The 18,672-nt window shown below is 46.1% G+C and overlaps 1 protein-coding gene across 2 annotated transcripts in view; it reads left to right on the top strand.

Annotated features, from left to right (window-relative positions):
- Window positions 1-18,672, top strand: part of LOC139406493 (protein MON2 homolog) — a 54,373-nt gene that overhangs the window by 28,843 nt on the left and 6,858 nt on the right. Inside the window, exons 16-34 of one of the 2 annotated variants that reach the window (XM_071149141.1) lie at window positions 420-524; window positions 957-1,037; window positions 1,237-1,401; window positions 1,545-1,646; window positions 4,627-4,737; window positions 5,156-5,331; window positions 5,827-5,989; window positions 6,319-6,612; window positions 6,873-7,071; window positions 7,293-7,942; window positions 8,367-8,510; window positions 10,092-10,109; window positions 10,881-11,009; window positions 11,994-12,184; window positions 12,413-12,473; window positions 12,577-12,700; window positions 13,105-13,312; window positions 15,211-15,246; window positions 17,638-17,720. In XM_071149141.1, coding sequence (XP_071005242.1) covers window positions 420-524; window positions 957-1,037; window positions 1,237-1,401; window positions 1,545-1,646; window positions 4,627-4,737; window positions 5,156-5,331; window positions 5,827-5,989; window positions 6,319-6,612; window positions 6,873-7,071; window positions 7,293-7,942; window positions 8,367-8,510; window positions 10,092-10,109; window positions 10,881-11,009; window positions 11,994-12,184; window positions 12,413-12,473; window positions 12,577-12,700; window positions 13,105-13,312; window positions 15,211-15,246; window positions 17,638-17,720 — 3,040 coding nt within the window. The remainder of the gene's footprint in view (window positions 1-419; window positions 525-956; window positions 1,038-1,236; window positions 1,402-1,544; window positions 1,647-4,626; window positions 4,738-5,155; window positions 5,332-5,826; window positions 5,990-6,318; window positions 6,613-6,872; window positions 7,072-7,292; window positions 7,943-8,366; window positions 8,511-10,091; window positions 10,110-10,880; window positions 11,010-11,993; window positions 12,185-12,412; window positions 12,474-12,576; window positions 12,701-13,104; window positions 13,313-15,210; window positions 15,247-17,637; window positions 17,721-18,672) is intronic. The other variant, XM_071149142.1, reaches the window with a different exon arrangement.

Raw genomic sequence — 18,672 nt, 5'->3', positions numbered from 1 at the left:
GGAAGAACTTGACTGGCCTGTACAGAGCCCTGACCTCAACCCTATTGAACACCTTTGGGATAAATTGGAACGCTGACTGCGAGCCAGGCCTAAACTCCGAACATCAGTCCCCGACCTCATTAATGCTCTTGTGGCTGAATGGAAGCAAGTCCCTGCTGCAATGCTCCAACATCTATTGGATAGCCTTCCCAGAAGGGGAGGCTGTTATAGCAGCAAAGGAGGGACCAACTCTATTTTAATGCCCACAATTTTGGACTGAGATGTTCGATAAGCAGGTGTCCAAATACCTTTTGTCATGTAGTGTACCTCTACACAACATTTACTACAACACCACAACTAGAGGGCACCGTATGAGCAAATGTTAGAAGTTCACACATACAAACAGTAGTGTTGCATAACTCCATCTCTCCATCTATCAGCTGACAGCTAAGAATATCCAGTGTATGCGGACCTTGTTGAACCTGGCCCACTGCCATGGGGTGGTGCTGGGAACCTCCTGGCAGCTGGTGCTGGCCACGCTGCAGGTACACTTCCACCATACTGTATCCACCACACACCAGAGGAGGCTGGTGGGCGGAGCTATAGGAGGACAGGCTCATTGTAATGGCTAGAATGGAATAGATGGAACAGTCAAACTTGGTTTCCCTGTTTGATGTGTTTGATACCGTTCCATTTATTCAATTCCAGCCGTTACAATGAGCCTGCCCTCCTCCTATAGCTCCTCCCACCAGCCTCCTCTGCCACACACACTGGTACAGTTTTACACCGTATTATAACCAAGCTGGGATTTTTTATTGTTGATATTGACAAGCCTAAATATTTAAATTCATAAAAACATTTTTTGTTGTTCTGATTTATATAGTGGAAGTAGTCTGAGTGAATCACTCTGACTTTTCTCACCACCCACTCCACTCTTCCTGTTCTGTCTATCTCCCACCTTCCCTCTCCACTCCCAGCACCTGGTGTGGATCCTAGGTCTGAAGCCTGGGGTTGGAGGTGCTCTGAAGCCTGGTCGTGCAGTAGAGGGGCCAAGCACGGTAATACAAGAACACAAATCGATCGCCTTGCCTTACACAGTCACACTGTAATTAGTTAAATTCTCTGCATCAATTAGCAACAGTCTCCGTAGGGTTTCATTGGCTATTCAGCCTTCAAAGCTAGACACCACACTAAGGTACGTAGCTCTGCTGGATCCTAACAGACAAACCTGACTCCTCTGATGTCTGTTGTTTACAGGTGCTGACCACGGCTGTGATGACGGACCTGCCAGTCATCTCAAACATCCTGTCTAGGCTCTTTGAGAGCTCCCAGTACTTAGATGACGTGTCACTGCATCACCTGATCAACGCACTGTGCTCCCTCTCTCTGGAGGCTGTGGAGATGGCCTATGGAACTAACAAGGTAACTACTATACGTGCATGTAGCCAGAGCAACAACGTATGACATTCTCATCTTCTGTATGTGCCGCCTTGTGTTACTAAATGTGTAATGCTTATATCCACCGAACCAGTCACTCATATGTTCTGTTCTCGTCCTGTGTCCAGGAGCCGTCTCTGTTTGCTGTTGCCAAGCTGCTGGAGACCGGCCTGGTCAATATGGACCGTATAGAGATCCTGTGGAGACCCCTCACTGGACATCTACTGGAGGTACGTCTTCCATTCACTATTATAGACCACCTGTAGACCTTTATATACCATCATAATGGAAGAGGTGGGTAGTGAAGTCCAGGGTTCAAATAATATTTTTTTATCATTTCAAATCTGTACTTGATTGAGCTTGCTTGCTTTAAATGGACCGGTAGAATAATCCCAATACTTGGAACTACCGATCTCACATTCCAGGCAGGCTCAAGCTAACTTTGAAAGTATTTGAAATATTTCAAATAGTATTTGAACCCAGGTCAATTGAAGTGGTATTTTGGGAAAACTTCAATAGATACTTCTCAAGCCCTTTCATTTCGTGGTAATGGTAGTAACTCCCCCGTTTCTAATTCCTTGAGTGGCATCTGTCCTCTGTGTAGTAAAAGTAATACACGTGTGTGTGTGTGTGTGTGTGTGTGTGGTTTGTCTGAAACGGACCGTTCTCTTTTCTCTATCTCCCTCTCTTTTGCAACCCATGTCTGTTTTGCAGAAGGTAAGCTCGGAAACTTCTCCTCCCAATCATTTGCTTCCGCTCTCATTCCCTGTGCCTCTGCCTGGTAATCAATGTGTTGGTGCTGAGAGTATGCAATGTGTTGGAGCTGAGAGTATGCAATGTGTTGGAGCTGAGAGTATGCAATGTGTTGGAGCTGAGAGTATGCAATGTGTTGGAGCTGAGAGTATGCAATGTGTTGGAGCTGAGAGTATGCAATGTGTTGGAGCTGAGAGTATGCAATGTGCAGCTTGCAACACATTTATGTTTGCTTCGCTGTTATGTTTGATCTAAATTTCCTCGCTTGAGTTGCATTTTTGGAACTTTGTTTTTGTTTGTATGCATACTATACAGCAGTTGTCACCAAGCTTTTCTGAGGACAGGTCACTTTCTGGGTCAAAAAGCAGACCGAGATCTATTGCTTCGATTATACTTCCTTTTTTCACACTTTTTTCAAACATAATCCTATCCAACATTAACCAATTGTAAACAGTTCTGTAGCAATGAGGTTTGTGCAGTAGGCCATAAGCCCAATACATTATCACTGCATATTGGCTATGCTTGAATTGTCCTGCCATTGTTGTTCTTCTCAGACTATTTAGAAATTATATTTAAAAATTGTAGATATATGATCACACTGGAATAGATCATTTGTTGTATTTCTTGAGGCACAGCTGAGTGAGCATAACAATTAGCTTTTTATTAAATTTTTTGAACTGGACTGATGACCTGCTTCTGATGGTCCGTCTGAGGTGAGGGAGGGAGCAGCTGTGAGGCTGCCTGTCACCTGACTCACCATCTTCCAGCTGATGGCATCACTGCATGAATATTCCTCGATATTAAAAAAGACACAAGCCGCAAATAATAGCAATAAAAGTTTATCGAAACATGCATTTTATGGCCTATAAAAGTGTTGAACAAAGTGTTGACAGGACTGAATAACTGTATTCATTCAGTCTCTCTCGTCATGGTTTTGAAATCTCACATTATCAACTTTGCTGTGTGTTACGGTCTATGGCTCCAGGAAACTGTGCAGACACAGTGATATGAGCTATCTGATTGGCCAGCAGTAGGCCTATAGGTGCACTAGATTTGCTCTCTGGGCCTGCTGGGTATACTGAGTTCTACCTTCAGGCTTGTGAAATCGTTCAAAATGGGAACACGTTGCCTTCCCCAGGACACTAGGGCTACTGAATCAAGTACACCTACCGTCAACAGCGCGAAACAATAAATAATAGGAACTCAAGGCTTTATCATTGGGTTTTGTACAGAAATGTTTGGTGATTGATTAGGAATGCCTTGGAGATGGACCGGTTGGTGACCACTGCTATACAGACATCTGAATATATACATCAGCTGTAATGATATGCCAGCCTTTCTAGACAAGTCACATACTTGTTTCATGTTGGGCAACGTGTAGATAACAGACACTTGTGGGGTGTAAAGGATGGTGCTAATATGGCGTCTTAATCACTGTTGGTGTAGCTGTCCAGGGGAATAGTGTAATGAGCAACAATGCAACTCGTTGAAAGCCAGCTGATCTCGCCACAGCGTTCATGATTATCTGTCTGTCAAATGGGAGGACATTATTTCATTAATCACAGGCATAGTGTTTTAACCACCGGGTGGACATACTGTTTGAACAGCCCTGACCCAGATCCCTTTCGCTCTCTCTCTACCCCCCCTTCCTCTTTCTCCCTCTCCCTGCTCGTGTACCGTGTGATCTCCCTCTCCATGCTCGTGTACCGTGTGATCTCCCTGCTCGTGTACCGTGTGATCTCCTTCTCCATGCTCGTGTACCGTGTGATCTCCCTCTCCATGCTCGTGTACCGTGTGATCTCCCTCTCCATGCTCGTGTACCGTGTGATCTCCCTCTCCATGCTCGTGTACCGTGTGATCTCCCTCTCCATGCTCGTGTACCGTGTGATCTCTCTCTCCATGCTCGTGTACCGTGTGATCTCCCTCTCCATGCTCGTGTACCGTGTGATCTCCCTCTCCATGCTCGTGTACCGTGTGATCTCCCTCTCCATGCTCGTGTGATCTCCCTCTCCATGCTCGTGTGATGTCCCTCTCTATGCTCCTGTGATGTCCCTCTCTGTGTGATGTCCCTCTCTGTGTGATGTCCCTCTCTGTGTGATGTCCCTCTCTGTGTGATGTCCCTCTCTGTGTGATGTCCCTCTCTGTGTGATGTCCCTCTCTGTCTGATGTCCCTCTCTGTCTGATGTCCCTCTCTGTCTGATGTCCCTCTCTGTCTGATGTCCCTCTCCGTGCTCGTGTGATGTCTGATCTCCCTCTCCGTGCTCGTGTGATGTCTGATCTCCCTCTCCGTGCTTGTGTGATGTCTGATCTCCCTCTCCGTGCTTGTGTGATGTCTGATCTCCCTCCGTGCTTGTGTGATGTCTGATCTCCCTCTCCGTGCTTGTGTGATGTCTGATCTCCCTCTCCGTGCTTGTGTGTGTGTGTGTGTGTGTGCCTACCCTCTGTTAACTGCTGCAGGTCTGCCAGCACCCCAATGCCAGAATGAGAGAGTGGGGGGCTGAGGCTGTGACCTCCCTAATCAAAGCTGGCCTGGCCTACAAACACAACCCCCCTCTGGCACAGAACCAGGTACTACTACTACCCCATCTCTCTCATCTTCACCCAGTAACCCAAACACAGGGGATGCTGGAACATTTCCTGTCTAGAAGTTGGAAGACTGTTACAATGCAATGGAAGGTGATATGACTAGCTATTAGTGCGCTTCACCATGCCAACCCACCCACACATAGTTGGCATGTTTAGATCTTAAGGCCACTCCCTGCCCTCTTTCTTCCTCTCTGTCCCCATCTCTCTCTCTCTCTCTCTCACGCTCTGGCAATTCCATTTTAATTTATTGGCATGGGAAACATGTTTAATAAACAGGTGTGAAATAAACAGTAAACATTACAGAGTTTCAAAGGAATGGAGACATTTAAATAAACGTAAATATGGATTGTATTTACAATGGTGTTTGTTCTTCACTGGTTGCCCTCTGTCCCTCCGTCAGAGGCTGCAGCTCCTGTTGTTGAACCCGCTGAAGGAGCTGTCCAACGTCCTCCATGCAGACATTCGTCAGAAGCAGTTGGAGAGCGTGCTGCAGATCCTCCAGAGCCAAGGGGACAGTCTGGGGCCCGGCTGGCCCTTAGTGCTGGGCGTAATAGGGGCCATCCGCAACGACCAGGGGTGAGAGAGCGAGCGAGGGAGGGATGAAAGTATAGATGGGAAGAGGGATACCGTTGAAGCGGTGCAGAGATGATGTACTTCTTTACTATTTTAGCAGTAGTAACGCTTAGAGGTAATGTTACTTTTTGGGTGACCCGACCAAATGTGAGTTATAGATCTGTCATTTTCATTGAAAGCAAGTCTAAGAAGCTGTAGATCGGTTCTATATGTGCTATTGCTATGTTTCCCGTTCTTAAGTTTTGTTTGAGCGTCTTTTAATTATTGTTTTGTACGTCTTCAAACAGCTGAAAATAAGAATTTGTGTTCTTAAGAAGATATTTCACAGTGGTTTAGATGGTACAATGATTCTCTGCACTATGCATTGCTTGTTTTGTCACATAAAATGAAATGAGGCAAACTATTTTATTTATTTTAGCAGCCAGGAAATGGCAGAGGGATTTCTGCGTAGTGCACCTTTAATTGATCTCGCCTGCTGTATTTCCTCCTGTACCCCAGAGAGTCATTGATCCGAACAGCCTTCCAGTGCCTGCAGTTGGTGGTGACTGACTTCCTCCCCACCATGCCTTGCGCGTGCCTCCAGATCGTAGTGGACGTAGCTGGCAGCTTCGGCCTCCAGAACCAGGAGCTCAACATCAGCCTCACCTCCATAGGACTCCTGGTGAGACTGAACACACAATGACTAACGCTAACCCTAACTCAACATCAGCCTCACCTCTATAGGACTCCTGGTGAGACTGAACACACAATAACTAACGCTAACCCTAACTCAACATCAGCCTCACCTCCATAGGATTCCTGGTACGACCGCAGTATGTGGCATATATTGTTTTATATCCTATATAGTATTGAGTTTGTTGATACTGTTATTATTGCTGTTGTGTTCCCCCAAGGTATGACTTTTCTAGTATTTCAACAATGATTTTTGAAAGTGACTGTCTGCTAGTGATTTCAGTCAACCTCTCTCCCTCCCCCTGTTTTCCCCCACAGTGGAACATCTCCGACTACTTCTTCCAGAGGGGCGAGGCCATCACCCAGGAACTAGAGAGGGAGGAGGCCGCGCTGCAGAAGCAGGCTCAGGAAAAGGGTGAGCCCTTGAACAGGCCCTTCCACCCGGCCCCTCCCTTCGACTGCCTGTGGCTGTGTCTGTACGCCAAGCTGGGCCAGCTGTGTGTGGATCCCCGGCCCGCCGTCAGGAAGAGCGCCGGTCAGACCATGTTCTCCACCATCGCTGCCCACGGCACCCTGCTGCAGCAGCCCACCTGGCACATCGTGGTCTGGAAGGTACCGTCTAGTCACTAACAGTAATCACATGAATGATGCATGGCTGTAGACTCCTATGGCATACTGGAAGCTATTCCATCGTTCAGTCACTGGCCGTCGTCTATCAAGGAAACATGCGGTCAAATAGGATTGTACGTTTGGGATCTGTCAATTTGAACCTGATCATACGTGATTAAGTCCTGCTGCTAATACTTGAAACCACCTAGTATGATTTTAACAACCTTATTGGTCATCTGCCCTCTGGCGGTCCATAAAACCAGGTTCTGTTCCACCTGCTGGACTGTGTGAGGAAGTCTTCCACTACGGCCGATAAGGAAAAGATTGAGTCGGGGGGCGGGAACATCCTCATCCACCACTCACGGGACACAGCTGAGAAACAGTGGGCGGAGACCTGGGTGCTGACGCTGGCAGGGGTGGCTCGTATCTTCAACACCAGGAGATACCTGCTGCAGCAGCTAGGTGTGTGTGTCCCTGTCTGTGTGTGGTCATGTGTTTTTATTTCAAGCTTTTTTCATTCATCTCTTATGTCTATACTCAATGACAGGAGGAGGAAGATTAGTGATTTATGGACAGTGCTCCTCCTCCTCATTGCCCTGTCCCCACGCATATGCAAAATACTAATTTAATGAATAGGCCCCAATATTTTCCTCTTCTTACCTGGTTCTGTGTCCACTCCACAGGTGACTACTTCAAGGCGTGGGAGGTTCTGTTGGACCACATCCAGTCTGCTGCCCTCAGTAAGAACAGTGAGGTTTCCCTGGCCGCGCTCAAGTCCTTCCAGGAGATCCTTCAGATCGCCACACCCGTCAAGGACTCCGCCATGCCCACCGACGCTCTGGCTGCCATGGGTGTTCCCCCCGTCCTCATCGACCCCCTCAGCGCCCCGGGCCCCGGCAGACCCCTGCTGCGCTCCGACTCGATGCTGGAGAGGCTGACGAGCTACAACTGCGCCAAACTCCAGGCCCCTCCCCAAGGGGAGGAATCGGCACTGGAGGATGCGGCGCTGTGGTGGTCGGCGTGGAACACCTGGTACCGGACGGGCACAGACAGCACGAGGCCCCCTAGTGGCGGGACGGGGACAGACAGACCCTCCTTTGTCCCCAGCCAGCCCTTCCTGACAGCGTTAGTCCAGATCTTCCCTGCCCTCTACCAGCACATAAAGACTGGCTTCAGCATGGAGGACCTGAGGAAACTGGGGGTGATCCTCCACGGGGCCGTGTCCATACCCATCAGCAGTGATGCCTCGCCCTTCATCCTGCCCTCCTACACCGAGGCTGTCCTCACCAGCCTGCAGGAGGCCGTGCTCACCTCGCTCGATGTGCTGCAGAAGGTGGGTGGGCCGCAGCACAAAAATTTTAACATTTTTATAGCCAAAGCCAATCCCCACATACACACACACACACACTTAAATGCTCTCAAAGTTCCCTTTTTATTAGATGGACACGGTTGCTATTCCTTTGTTGTCCTCTGTTATGGAAACTAGCACATTGATTTAAAGGGTCATTGTTCCTTTTCTCCTGACCTACTAATGGACAGTATGTGACTGTGTAGCATAACCTTGTTTAGCCTGATGGTAGTTAGCAGTTAGTGAGGTTCCCTGGTTCTAGGTAGGTCAGTAGTGAGTGAGGTTCCCTGGTTCTAGTGAAGTCAGTAGTGAGTGAGGTTCCCTGGTTCTAGTGAGGTCAGTAGTGAGTGAGGTTCTCTGGTTCTAGTGAGGTCAGTAGTGAGTGAGGTTACTGTCTCTCTGTCTGCAGGCCATCTGTGTGGGCCCAGAGAACCTGCAGGTCATGTACCCAGCCATCTTTGAACAGCTGCTCCTTTTCGTCGAGTTCTCCTGCAAACCCCCCCAGTACGGCAAGATGGAAACCAAACATGTGGCCAACGCTAAATACAACCAGGTAATGAATCACAATCTGTCTCTCTCTGCCGACGCTTTGTGTGCAAGTCTGTCTCTCTCTCTCCTCGATACCTCAGATTTTTCCATTGATGGAATGTTGAAACATTTCCTATCCCAGTCATCCGTTTCTTTCCAGGCTTTCTGAAAATGGTCACCCCCCCCCCCCCCCCCCCCCCCCCCCCCCCCCCCGCCCCCCCGTCTCGTGCCATTAATTAAGCCCCTTTCCTTTGTCTGGTCCTCATTTGCCCCGCCCCCATTGTTCTAATCAAAAGACACACAGCTAGGTCTTTTAAACCGCATCAGCAGCCATAAACTATCTCTCTTCTTTCTCTCTCTTATTCCCACCAGCCCCTCAGGCTGGCAGCACGCTGGCCCCTCAGGCTGGCAGCACGCTAGCCCCTCAGGCTGGCAGCACGCTAGCCCCTCAGGCTGGCAGCACGCTAGCCCCTCAGGCTGGCAGCACGCTAGCCCCTCAGGCTGGCAGCACGCTAGCCCCTCAGGCTGGCAGCACGCTGGCCCCTCAGGCTGGCAGCACGCTAGCCCCTCAGGCTGGCAGCACGCTGGCCCCTCAGGCTGGCAGCACGCTAGCCCCTCAGGCTGGCAGCACGCTAGCCCCTCAGGCTGGCAGCACGCTAGCCCCTCAGGCTGGCAGCACGCTAGCCCCTCAGGCTGGCAGCACGCTAGCCCCTCAGGCTGGCAGCACGCTGGCCCCTCAGGCTGGCAGCACGCTAGCCCCTCAGGCTGGCAGCACGCTAGCCCCTCAGGCTGGCAGCACGCTAGCCCCTCAGGCTGGCAGCACGCTAGCCCCTCAGGCTGGCAGCACGCTAGCCCCTCAGGCTGGCAGCACGCTAGCCCCTCAGGCTGGCAGCACGCTAGCCCCTCAGGCTGGCAGCACGCTAGCCCCTCAGGCTGGCAGCACGCTAGCCCCTCAGGCTGGCAGCACGCTAGCCCCTCAGGCTGGCAGCACGCTAGCCCCAGGTGACCTTTTTCCGGCTTTTGGCAGGTATCAGACCAAGTTCATAATTCTTCCCTTTTGAAGGACAAGTTAGATTCACTTAACTTGTACAACCCTTTTTCTTTAAGGAGGCTATTGGATGATACCTGCTTTGTTCACACTGAGTTTGTAACAGAAGGGAATCTTTAAAACAAAGCTAGGATCTCATCTCAGTGTTATCCTCACTTGTTTGTATTCTCACACTTCCATAAAAAAAGCCTGTCAAACAGTTTGGTCTTTGATGAAATCATCTGGTGTAGCAGCTGCTGATGCAGTATGTTGTATTGATGAGTGGTTTTGATTTCATGGTGGTGGCTGAATCAGCTTAGCTAATTAATGCTATCGCTACTCTCACCAGTAAAAGCTCCAAGTCTGTCTGTCACTTGACCTGTCAGTCATTCATACTGTCAGTCAGTTTTGTTGTTCAATCAAACCATTAAGAAACATGATTGCCACTGTCAGTCAATTGGTCAGTGGCGACAAGTTGGTATAATAACACCAGGCACCAGCAAACAAGCAAACTCCAACCTTCTTCTCGTTGTTCTGTTTTTGTCGTACAATCCATCTACTCACTGGATCAACCTTTAGATCCAGCTGTTTACACCGGTGAGTTCCACCTCCCCCTTCAGCCTCCTTTAGTACTGTACTCAGCTGTGTTACTGTTCAATGGTCCCATCACTATTTCACCCACCGCATGCATGGTAAGACGTTGTCTACTTCATCTCACTCCATGTTACCTACCTACCCCTATCTGTTCTGTCCGTCACTAAACAGTCCCTCCAGGATTTCGCTTGGATTTTTTGTGAAATTTGCAGGCCCAAATTCTTGATTTTGCTGCTGCAATTTGGACATTTTGCATGGCGATATGCAATGATGTTTTTGTCCGATTCGTCGCAACAATTCTGTCAAAGAGTTTGTTGACATGTGAGTTGATTGAACCATATTATGCAGTAAATGTCAGGTGAATTGTTGAAATTGCAAGCCCTCTTTGTGTTCTGTGGTCATGGATCAGTTCTATGTGATAATATTGCGATGGTTTGACTGTTTTATGCGGAAATAGTGCGACGATTGGTCAAATCTTCAAGGCCTCGAATAATATGCTGGGAATTGTTGATTTTGCTAAAAGAAAATGATCACGGAATCCTGAAGAGGCTGACTAACCAGTGGATATGCCGCTCTCTCTGAATCTACTACCTACCTCTCAAGTCCCATCCTCCTATCACTTATCTTACTGACTGTTTGTGTCGTGCTGTCCATATTTGCACATGTACAGTAGTTCTACAACAAGTTATATGGTTCTTTGCTCCTCTTAGTGTTTGAATGGAGGGATGTTTTCAGCTTTAGTTAACCCCCCCCCCTCTCTCTCTCTCTGTACAGGCAGAATGGGTTGCCTTAAACTACGTGCCCTTTGCTGAGAGGTCCCTGGAGGTGGTGGTGGACCTCTACCACAAAACAGCCTGTCACAAAGCCGTCATCAACGAGAAAGTCCTACAGAACATCATCAAGGTGCTGTCTCCAACATCACCAAGACATGTTATTTTGTTTATACGTGTTCATGTAAAAGGAGTTGCTTGGAAACTAGAACTCCTAGTGCTGGTTCTGGTTGTGAAACTACTACTCCCTAATTTAAAGATTCTAAAAATCTTTCATATCTCCCATTAGTCTATCATACTCCAGTGACTAGTGTTTCTGTCATAAACAAGCTGCTCTTTGTCGTGGGAAACAACATCTCTTTACAAAGCTGTCAGGTGTTCCTCTATTGTTTCCTGTGGGTCAATGACATACCAAGTTGTTTCCCAACAAGCCCAGGTCTGATGTGTGTGGGACGATCTGACTCCCATTATCTTCTTAAAGCAACTCCCAGAACTACTACTCTGCTACGACCTCATTAGAGTTTTTCTATGGATAGGTTCAAACCAACCCTCCTCTCCCTCTCCTGAGAACGGAGGTCATAGCCATAAAATCCTAACCTTTGGGAGGCCAGCTGTGTATGGAAAGAGGGAGTCGTTTCTGTTCCGTTGCTTATTCTTTCCCTGGTTTTGAGACTAAAATGCATAGACATCAATGGCTCAAGACATCATTGTTTAGATGTGTCTGTGATTGATGTTATACCTGCAGGTCTCTGCGTCATTAGTGAGTCACACACACAAGACCATCAGGAATAGTTTTTTTTCCCTCCTGCGCCAGCAGATCGAGCACCAGGCAAGTCCATACGTTGAAGACTCCCATTGTGTTTCCAACGTCACTTCCCCTCTCGTTACAGAGAATATGCTACACGTTATCTCAATAACACTACATCTAAATATTAACCTTTGTGATCTTAATTTCCCCGTTACCCTCTCTCCTTTCCCCCATAGATCCTGAGGAAATAGCCTGGAAGTCGAGCCTAGGTGTTAGCTAATCCACTAGCAGACCTGTCAACCAGGCTGGTCCATACATTGAAACCTCCCATTGTGTTCCAACCCCACTATTTCTCTCCTTCCTCCACAGACCCTGCGGATGCCCCTGGGCCTAAAGTATGGGTGTCCGTCAGAGAGCACGTGGAAGCTAGCTGTGTCATCCCTGCTCAAGGTGCTGTCCACCGGGCTGCCCGTGGCCCGTCAGCATGGCTCCTCTCGAAAGTTTGACACTATGTGGCCAGAGCTGGCCAATGCCTTCAAAGACTTCCTTTTCACCAAAAGGTAGGTACACCCTTTCTCAGACAGTTCGTAAAATATACGTGGAGCGATTTCTACATATTGCACCTTAAAATGTAATTTATTTATGTTAAAAAAAAATTGACGCACCTGAATGTTCCTCAGATTCTGGGAAACAGGCGTTGATTCAGTATTGACAATGGATGGAGGACTGGGTCTTGATTAGCCATAAAGCTGAAGCTCATTAATTGTGTTTCTGTTCCTGTTTTACAGCACACCTCCAGACAATGTGTCCATCCAGGAGTTCCAGAAGAATGAAGCCATTGATGTTGAGGTAAAAACCTGACCGACTGACCACATTTAAACCAATCTTTGAATTGTATTACTGCCTTCATACCTGCCAATCTCTGAGGTCTGTGTGTGTCCTCTCTCTGTAGGTGGTGCAGTTGATCAGCACAGAGATCTTGCCGTTTGCCATCTTCATCCCCAAAGACTTTGTTGGCCAGATTATGGCCATGCTTAATAAAGGATCCATTCACTCACAGTCCTCCTCATTCACAGGTAAGGAAAGAACACCAACTCTTATTCCAGTCCCTTTTGCTTTTCCCCTAACGATATGTTAACATAGTCCATACACTTCTGTTGGTCACAATGTATAATTTCAACATTTATTAATGAATCTATAGTATATCATGTTCGTTAAGGGCTTGTAAGTCAGCATTTCACGGTAAGGTAATACCTGTTGTATTTGGAGCATGTGACAAATAAAATTTGATTTGATCAAAAACATAGAAAAAAGCTATATTTTCTAGCATCCCTTCTGAAACTAAATGTTTTGTACGTTTCTCATTCTAGTTATTTAGTAGATGCTCTTATATCACAGTGACTTACAACAAGGGCATTCAAATAGGCATGACAACCACATATCACAATCTTTGCAAATACAACCATATTTCCCTCCACAGAGGCAGAGGTAGACGCGCGGATGCGGGAGGAGTTCTCCAAAGTGTGTTTTGAGACGCTGCTCCAGTTCTCTTTCAGTAACAAGGTGTCCACACCCCAGGAAGGCTACATCTCCCGCATGGCCCTCTCCGTGCTCCTCAAGAGGTCCCAAGACGTGTTGAGGCGCTACGTGGACGATGAGAGGCTGAGTGGACGCTGCCCACTGCCCAGGTGAGTCCACTTACATCACTAAAATGATTTCTAGAACAGGGATGGTGAGACCATGACCCCTGTAGAAGACGCACCAAAACGCAGCATATTTAGTGCTTTTATGCACCTTTTTACACAATTTGCATTCAACTTTAACAAGAGAGTGCTTACACTGGTAAGTACTTCAGCTGAGAACTGGCATCAGTTTCTCCATCCATATTCCTCTAGTCTCATCATTTTTCTTCCCCCTAGTCTCTCTCGTCCTTTCTCTTTCCCCGTTTCTCTTTCGATCTCTTGGTATTCATACAGTGCCTTCGGAAAGTATTCAGACCCCTTGACTTTTTCCACATTTTGTTAGGTTACAGCCTTATTCTAAAATGGAATAAATAATTTTTTCCCCCTCATCAAAGCAAAAACTTTTTTTTTTTTTTTAGAAATGTTTGCTAATTTATTAAATATGCATTTAAAAAAAAATCACATTTACATAAGTATTCCAACCCATTATTCAGTATTTTGTTGAAGCACCTTTTGGCAGCAATTACAGCCTCGGGTCTTCTTGGGTATGATGCTACAAGCTTGGCACACCTGTATTTGGGGATTTTTCTCCCATTCTTCTCTGCAGATTATCTCAAGCTCTGTCAGGTTGGATGGGGAGCGTTGCTGCACAGCTATTTTCAGGTCTCTCCAGAGATGTTCGATTGGGTTCAAGTCCGGCCTCTTGCCGGGATCACGCAAGGACATTCAGAGACTTGTCCCAAAGCCACTCCTACATTGTCTTGGCTGTGTGCTTAGGGTCGTTGTCCTATTGGAAGGTGAACTTTTACCCCAGTCTGAGGTCCTGAGCGCTCTGGAGCAGGTTTATATCAATGATCTCTCTGTACTTTGCTCTGTTGATCTTTGCCTCGATCCTACTAGTCTTTCAGTCCCTGCTGCTGAAAAACATTCCCACAGCATGATGCTGCCACCACCATGCTTCACTGTAGGGATGATGCTAGGTTCCCTCTAGACATGACGCTTGGAATTCAGGCCAAAGAGTTTAATCTTGGTTTTCTCAGATCATGTAATCTTGTTTCTCATGGTTTGAGAGTCTTTAGGTGCCTTTTGGCAATCTCCAAGCGGGCTGTCATGTGCCTTTTATTGAGAGATAAAGGAGATGGGAGAACCTTCCAGAAGGACAACCATCTCCACAGAGGAACTCTAGATCTCTGTCAGAGTGACCATCGGGTTCTTGGTCACTTCCCTGACCGAGGCCCTTATCCCCTGATTGCTCAGTTTGGCCAGGCGGCCAGCTCTAGGAAGAGTATTGGTGGTTCCAAACTTCTTCCATTTAAGAATGATGGAGGCCACTGTGTTCTTGGGGACCTTCAATGCTGCAGACATTTTTTGGTACCCTTCCCCAGATCTGTGCCTTGACACAATCCTACGGACAATTCCTTTGACCTCATGGCTTGGTTTTTGCTCTGACATGCACTGTCAACTGTGGGACCTTAAATAGACAGGTATGTGCCTTTCCAAATCATGTCCAATCAATTGAATTTACCACAGGTGGACTTCAATCAAGTTGTAGAAACATCTCAAGGATGATCAATGGATACAGGATGCACCTGAGCTCAATTTCAATTCTCATAACTAAGGGTCTGAATACTTATGTACATGGTATTTCTTTTTTTGTTTTTAATACATTTGCAAAAATTTGACATGAGGTATTGTGGAGCTAAAACATTTTTTTTACATGTTTTATCCATTTTAGAATAAGGTTGTAACGTAACAAAATGTGGAAAACATCAAGGGCTCTGAATACTTTCCAAAGGCACTGTATGGGGTAGATTCCCTGGTAGGTGTACTGTCATCCTAGAATGTGTTCTGTGTTTGTTTACCATGGTGGCATAGTGTAACAGTCTTTTCACTGTCTTCCATAGTGGACAGAGGATGAAGCTTGATTGCCAACTTCTCAGGTTAACATCATAATTACATTTGCATCCTTCAGATACACACCTTTTTTCAAACTGCTCCTGTTCCTTTTCTATGTTTTTTTTCTCTATTACCTGAGCGAATTCCACACGGACTGATACAAATTATACAGTGAGTATACAAAACATTAGGAATACCTGCTCTTTCCCTGACACAGACTGACCAGGTGAATCCAGGTGAAAGCTATGATCCCTTATTGATGTCAATCCACTTCAGTCAGTGTAATTGAAGGGGAGGATACAGGTTACATTTGTAATACTTGAGACATGGATTGTGTATGTGTGCCATTCAGAGGGTGAATGGGCAAGACAAAATATTTACAGTGGGGCAAAAAAGTATTTAGTCAGCCACCAATTGTGCAAGTTCTCCCACTTAAAAAGATGAGAGGCCTGTAATTTTCATTATAGGTACGCTTCAACTATGACAGACAAAATGAGAAAAAAAATCCAGAAAATCACATTGTAGGATTTTTTATGAATTTATTTGCAAATTATGGTGGAAAATAAGTATTTGGTCACCTACAAACAAGCAAGATTTCTGGCTCTCAGACCTGTAACTTCTTCTTTAAGAGGCTCCTCTGTCCTCCACTCATTACCTGTATTAATGGCACCTGTTTGAACTTGTTATCAGTATAAAAGACACCTGTCCACAACCTCAAACAGTCACACTCCAAAGTGCTGTCAAAGGACACCAGAAACACAATTGTAGACCTGCACCAGGCTGGGAAGACTGAATCTGCAATAGGTAAGCAGCTTGGTTTGAAGAAATCAACTGTGGGAGCAATTGTTAGGAAATGGAAGACACACAAGACCACTGATAATCTCCCTCGATCTGGGGCTCCACGCAAGATCTCACCCCGTGGGGTCAAAATGATCACAAGAACGGTGAGCAAAAATCCAGAACGACACGGGGGGACCTAGTGAATGACCTGCAGAGAGCTGGGACCAAAGTAACAAAGCCTACCATCAGTAACACACTACGCCGCCAGGGACTCAAATCCTGCAGTGCCAGACGTGTCCCCCTGCTTAAGCCAGTACATGTCCAGGCCCGTTTGAAGTTTGCTAGAGAGCATTTGGATGATCCAGAAGAAGATTGGGAGAATGTCATATGGTCAGATGAAATCAAAATATAACTTTTTGGTAAAAACTCAACTCGTCGTGTTTGGAGGACAAAGAATGCTGAGTTGCATCCAAAGAACACCATACCTACTGTGAAGCATGGAGGTGGAAACATCATGCTTTTGGGCTGTTTTTCTGCAAAGGGACCAGCACGACTGATCCGTGTAAAGGAAAGAATGAATGGGGCCATGTATCGTGAGATTTTGAGTGAAAACCTCCTTCCATCAGCAAGGGCATTGAAGATTAAACGTGGCTGGGTCTTTCAGCATGACAATGATCCCAAACACACCGCCCGGGCAACGAAGGAGTGGCTTCATAAGAAGCATTTCAAGGTCCTGGAGTGGCCTAGCCAGTCTCCAGATCTCAACCCCATAGAAAATCTTTGGAGGAAGTTGAAAGTCCGTGTTGCCCAGCAACAGCCCCAAAGCATCACTGCTCTAGAGGATATCTGTATGGACGAATGGGCCAAAATACCAGCAACAGTGTGTGAAAACCTTGTGAAGACTTACAGAAATGTTTGACCTCTGTCATTGCCAAGGGTATATAACAAAGTATTGAGATAAACTTCTGTTATTGACCAAATACTTATTTTCCACCATAATTTGCAAATAAATTCATTAAAAATCCTACAATGTGATTTTCTGGACTTTTTTTTCTCATTTTGTCTGTCATAGTTGAAGTGTACCTATGATGAAAATTACAGGCCTCTCTCATCTTTTTAAGTGGGAGAACTTGCACAATTGGTGGCTGACTAAATACTTTTTTTCCCCACTGTAAGTGTCTTTGAAGGGTGTATGGTAGTAGGTGCCAGGCGCATCGGTTTGTGTCAAGAACTGCAACACTGCCTGGTTTTTCGCGCTCAACAGTTTCCTGTGTGTATCAAGAATGGTCCACCACCCTAAGGACATCCAGCCAACTTGACACAACTGTGGGAAGCGTTGGAGTCAACATGGGCCAGCATCCCTGTGGAATGCTTTCGACACCTTGTAGAGTCCATTCCCCAATGAATTGAGGCTGTTCTGAGGGCAAAAGTGGGGGGGTGTAACTCAATATTAGGAAGGTATTCGGTATACTCAGTGTATATATTCATGCCTCCAGCTGCAAAAAGGGGTTTTCATTAAAAAAAAAATGTTTTTACCTATGATTTGTTTGTGAAGATTTGAAGGTTGGTACTCATTGTATGTCCCCTTGTTTGGTTCTTTTTTTATGCACTACATGAATATGTAAGTATAATTATTCCATTCCTTTTATTTTTAGGCAACAAGTGACGGAAATCATCTTTGTCTTAAAAGCTATCAGCACTTTGATGGACTCACTTAAAAAGACCCAGCCAGAAAACGGTGAGTAGAAATCAACTACTTAGGAAACACTGACACTTTCTTTACTATATCGAGCTCGGTTTCCATCCAATAGGCGACAGATTTTCATGCAAATATTCCAAAATCTGCATAAAAACATTTATGCATTTATGCGCATTTTCCCCCAACTTGTTCATATCAAATGTTATTTGTCACATGCTTCGTAAACAACAGGTGTAGACTAACAGTGACATGCTTACTTACGGCGGGCCCTTCCCAACAATGCAGGGAGAAAGAAAATATGTAAATAGAAAAATAAAACGCGTAATAATAAATCCACAATGATGAACTATAAATTGGCTATGTACACGGGTTACCAGTACCAAGTCGATGTACAATGTGACTGAGGTAGATATGCACATAACTAGGAATAAAGTGACTAGGCAACATGAAAGATAATAAACAGTAGCAGCAGCGTATGTGATGAGTCAAAAAAAGTTAGTGAAAAAATTGTAACTATTAGGTTAACTATTTAACTAAATACTACTTGTTGAGGATCTGAGGGCCAGATCGTTTGTCTCCTGAGGGTGAAGAGGTGTTATCGTGCCCTATTTACAATTGTGTTGGTGGGTATAGACCATGCTAGATCCTTAAGCCGTTTTATATCTCCCTGGTCACCCCCAAAAAGCCAATTCCTCCTTTGGTCATCTTTCCTTCCAGTTCTCTTCTGCCAATGACTGGAATGAACTGCAAAAATCTCTGAAGCTGGAGACTCATATCTCCCTCACTAGCTTTAAGCACCAGCTGTCAGAGCAGCTCACAGATCACTGCACCTGTACATAGCCCATCTATCTACCTACCTCATCCCCATACTGTATTTATTTATTTATCTTGCTCCTTTGCACCCCAGTATCTCTACTTGCACATTCATCTTCTGCACATCTACCATTCCAGTGTTTAATTTGCTATATTGTAATTACTTCGCCACCATGGC

The sequence above is a fragment of the Oncorhynchus clarkii genome, chromosome 4, assembly GCF_045791955.1.
Source record: "Oncorhynchus clarkii lewisi isolate Uvic-CL-2024 chromosome 4, UVic_Ocla_1.0, whole genome shotgun sequence".
Lineage (NCBI taxonomy): Eukaryota > Metazoa > Chordata > Actinopteri > Salmoniformes > Salmonidae > Oncorhynchus > Oncorhynchus clarkii.
This window is presented reverse-complemented; position numbering and strand designations above follow the sequence as displayed.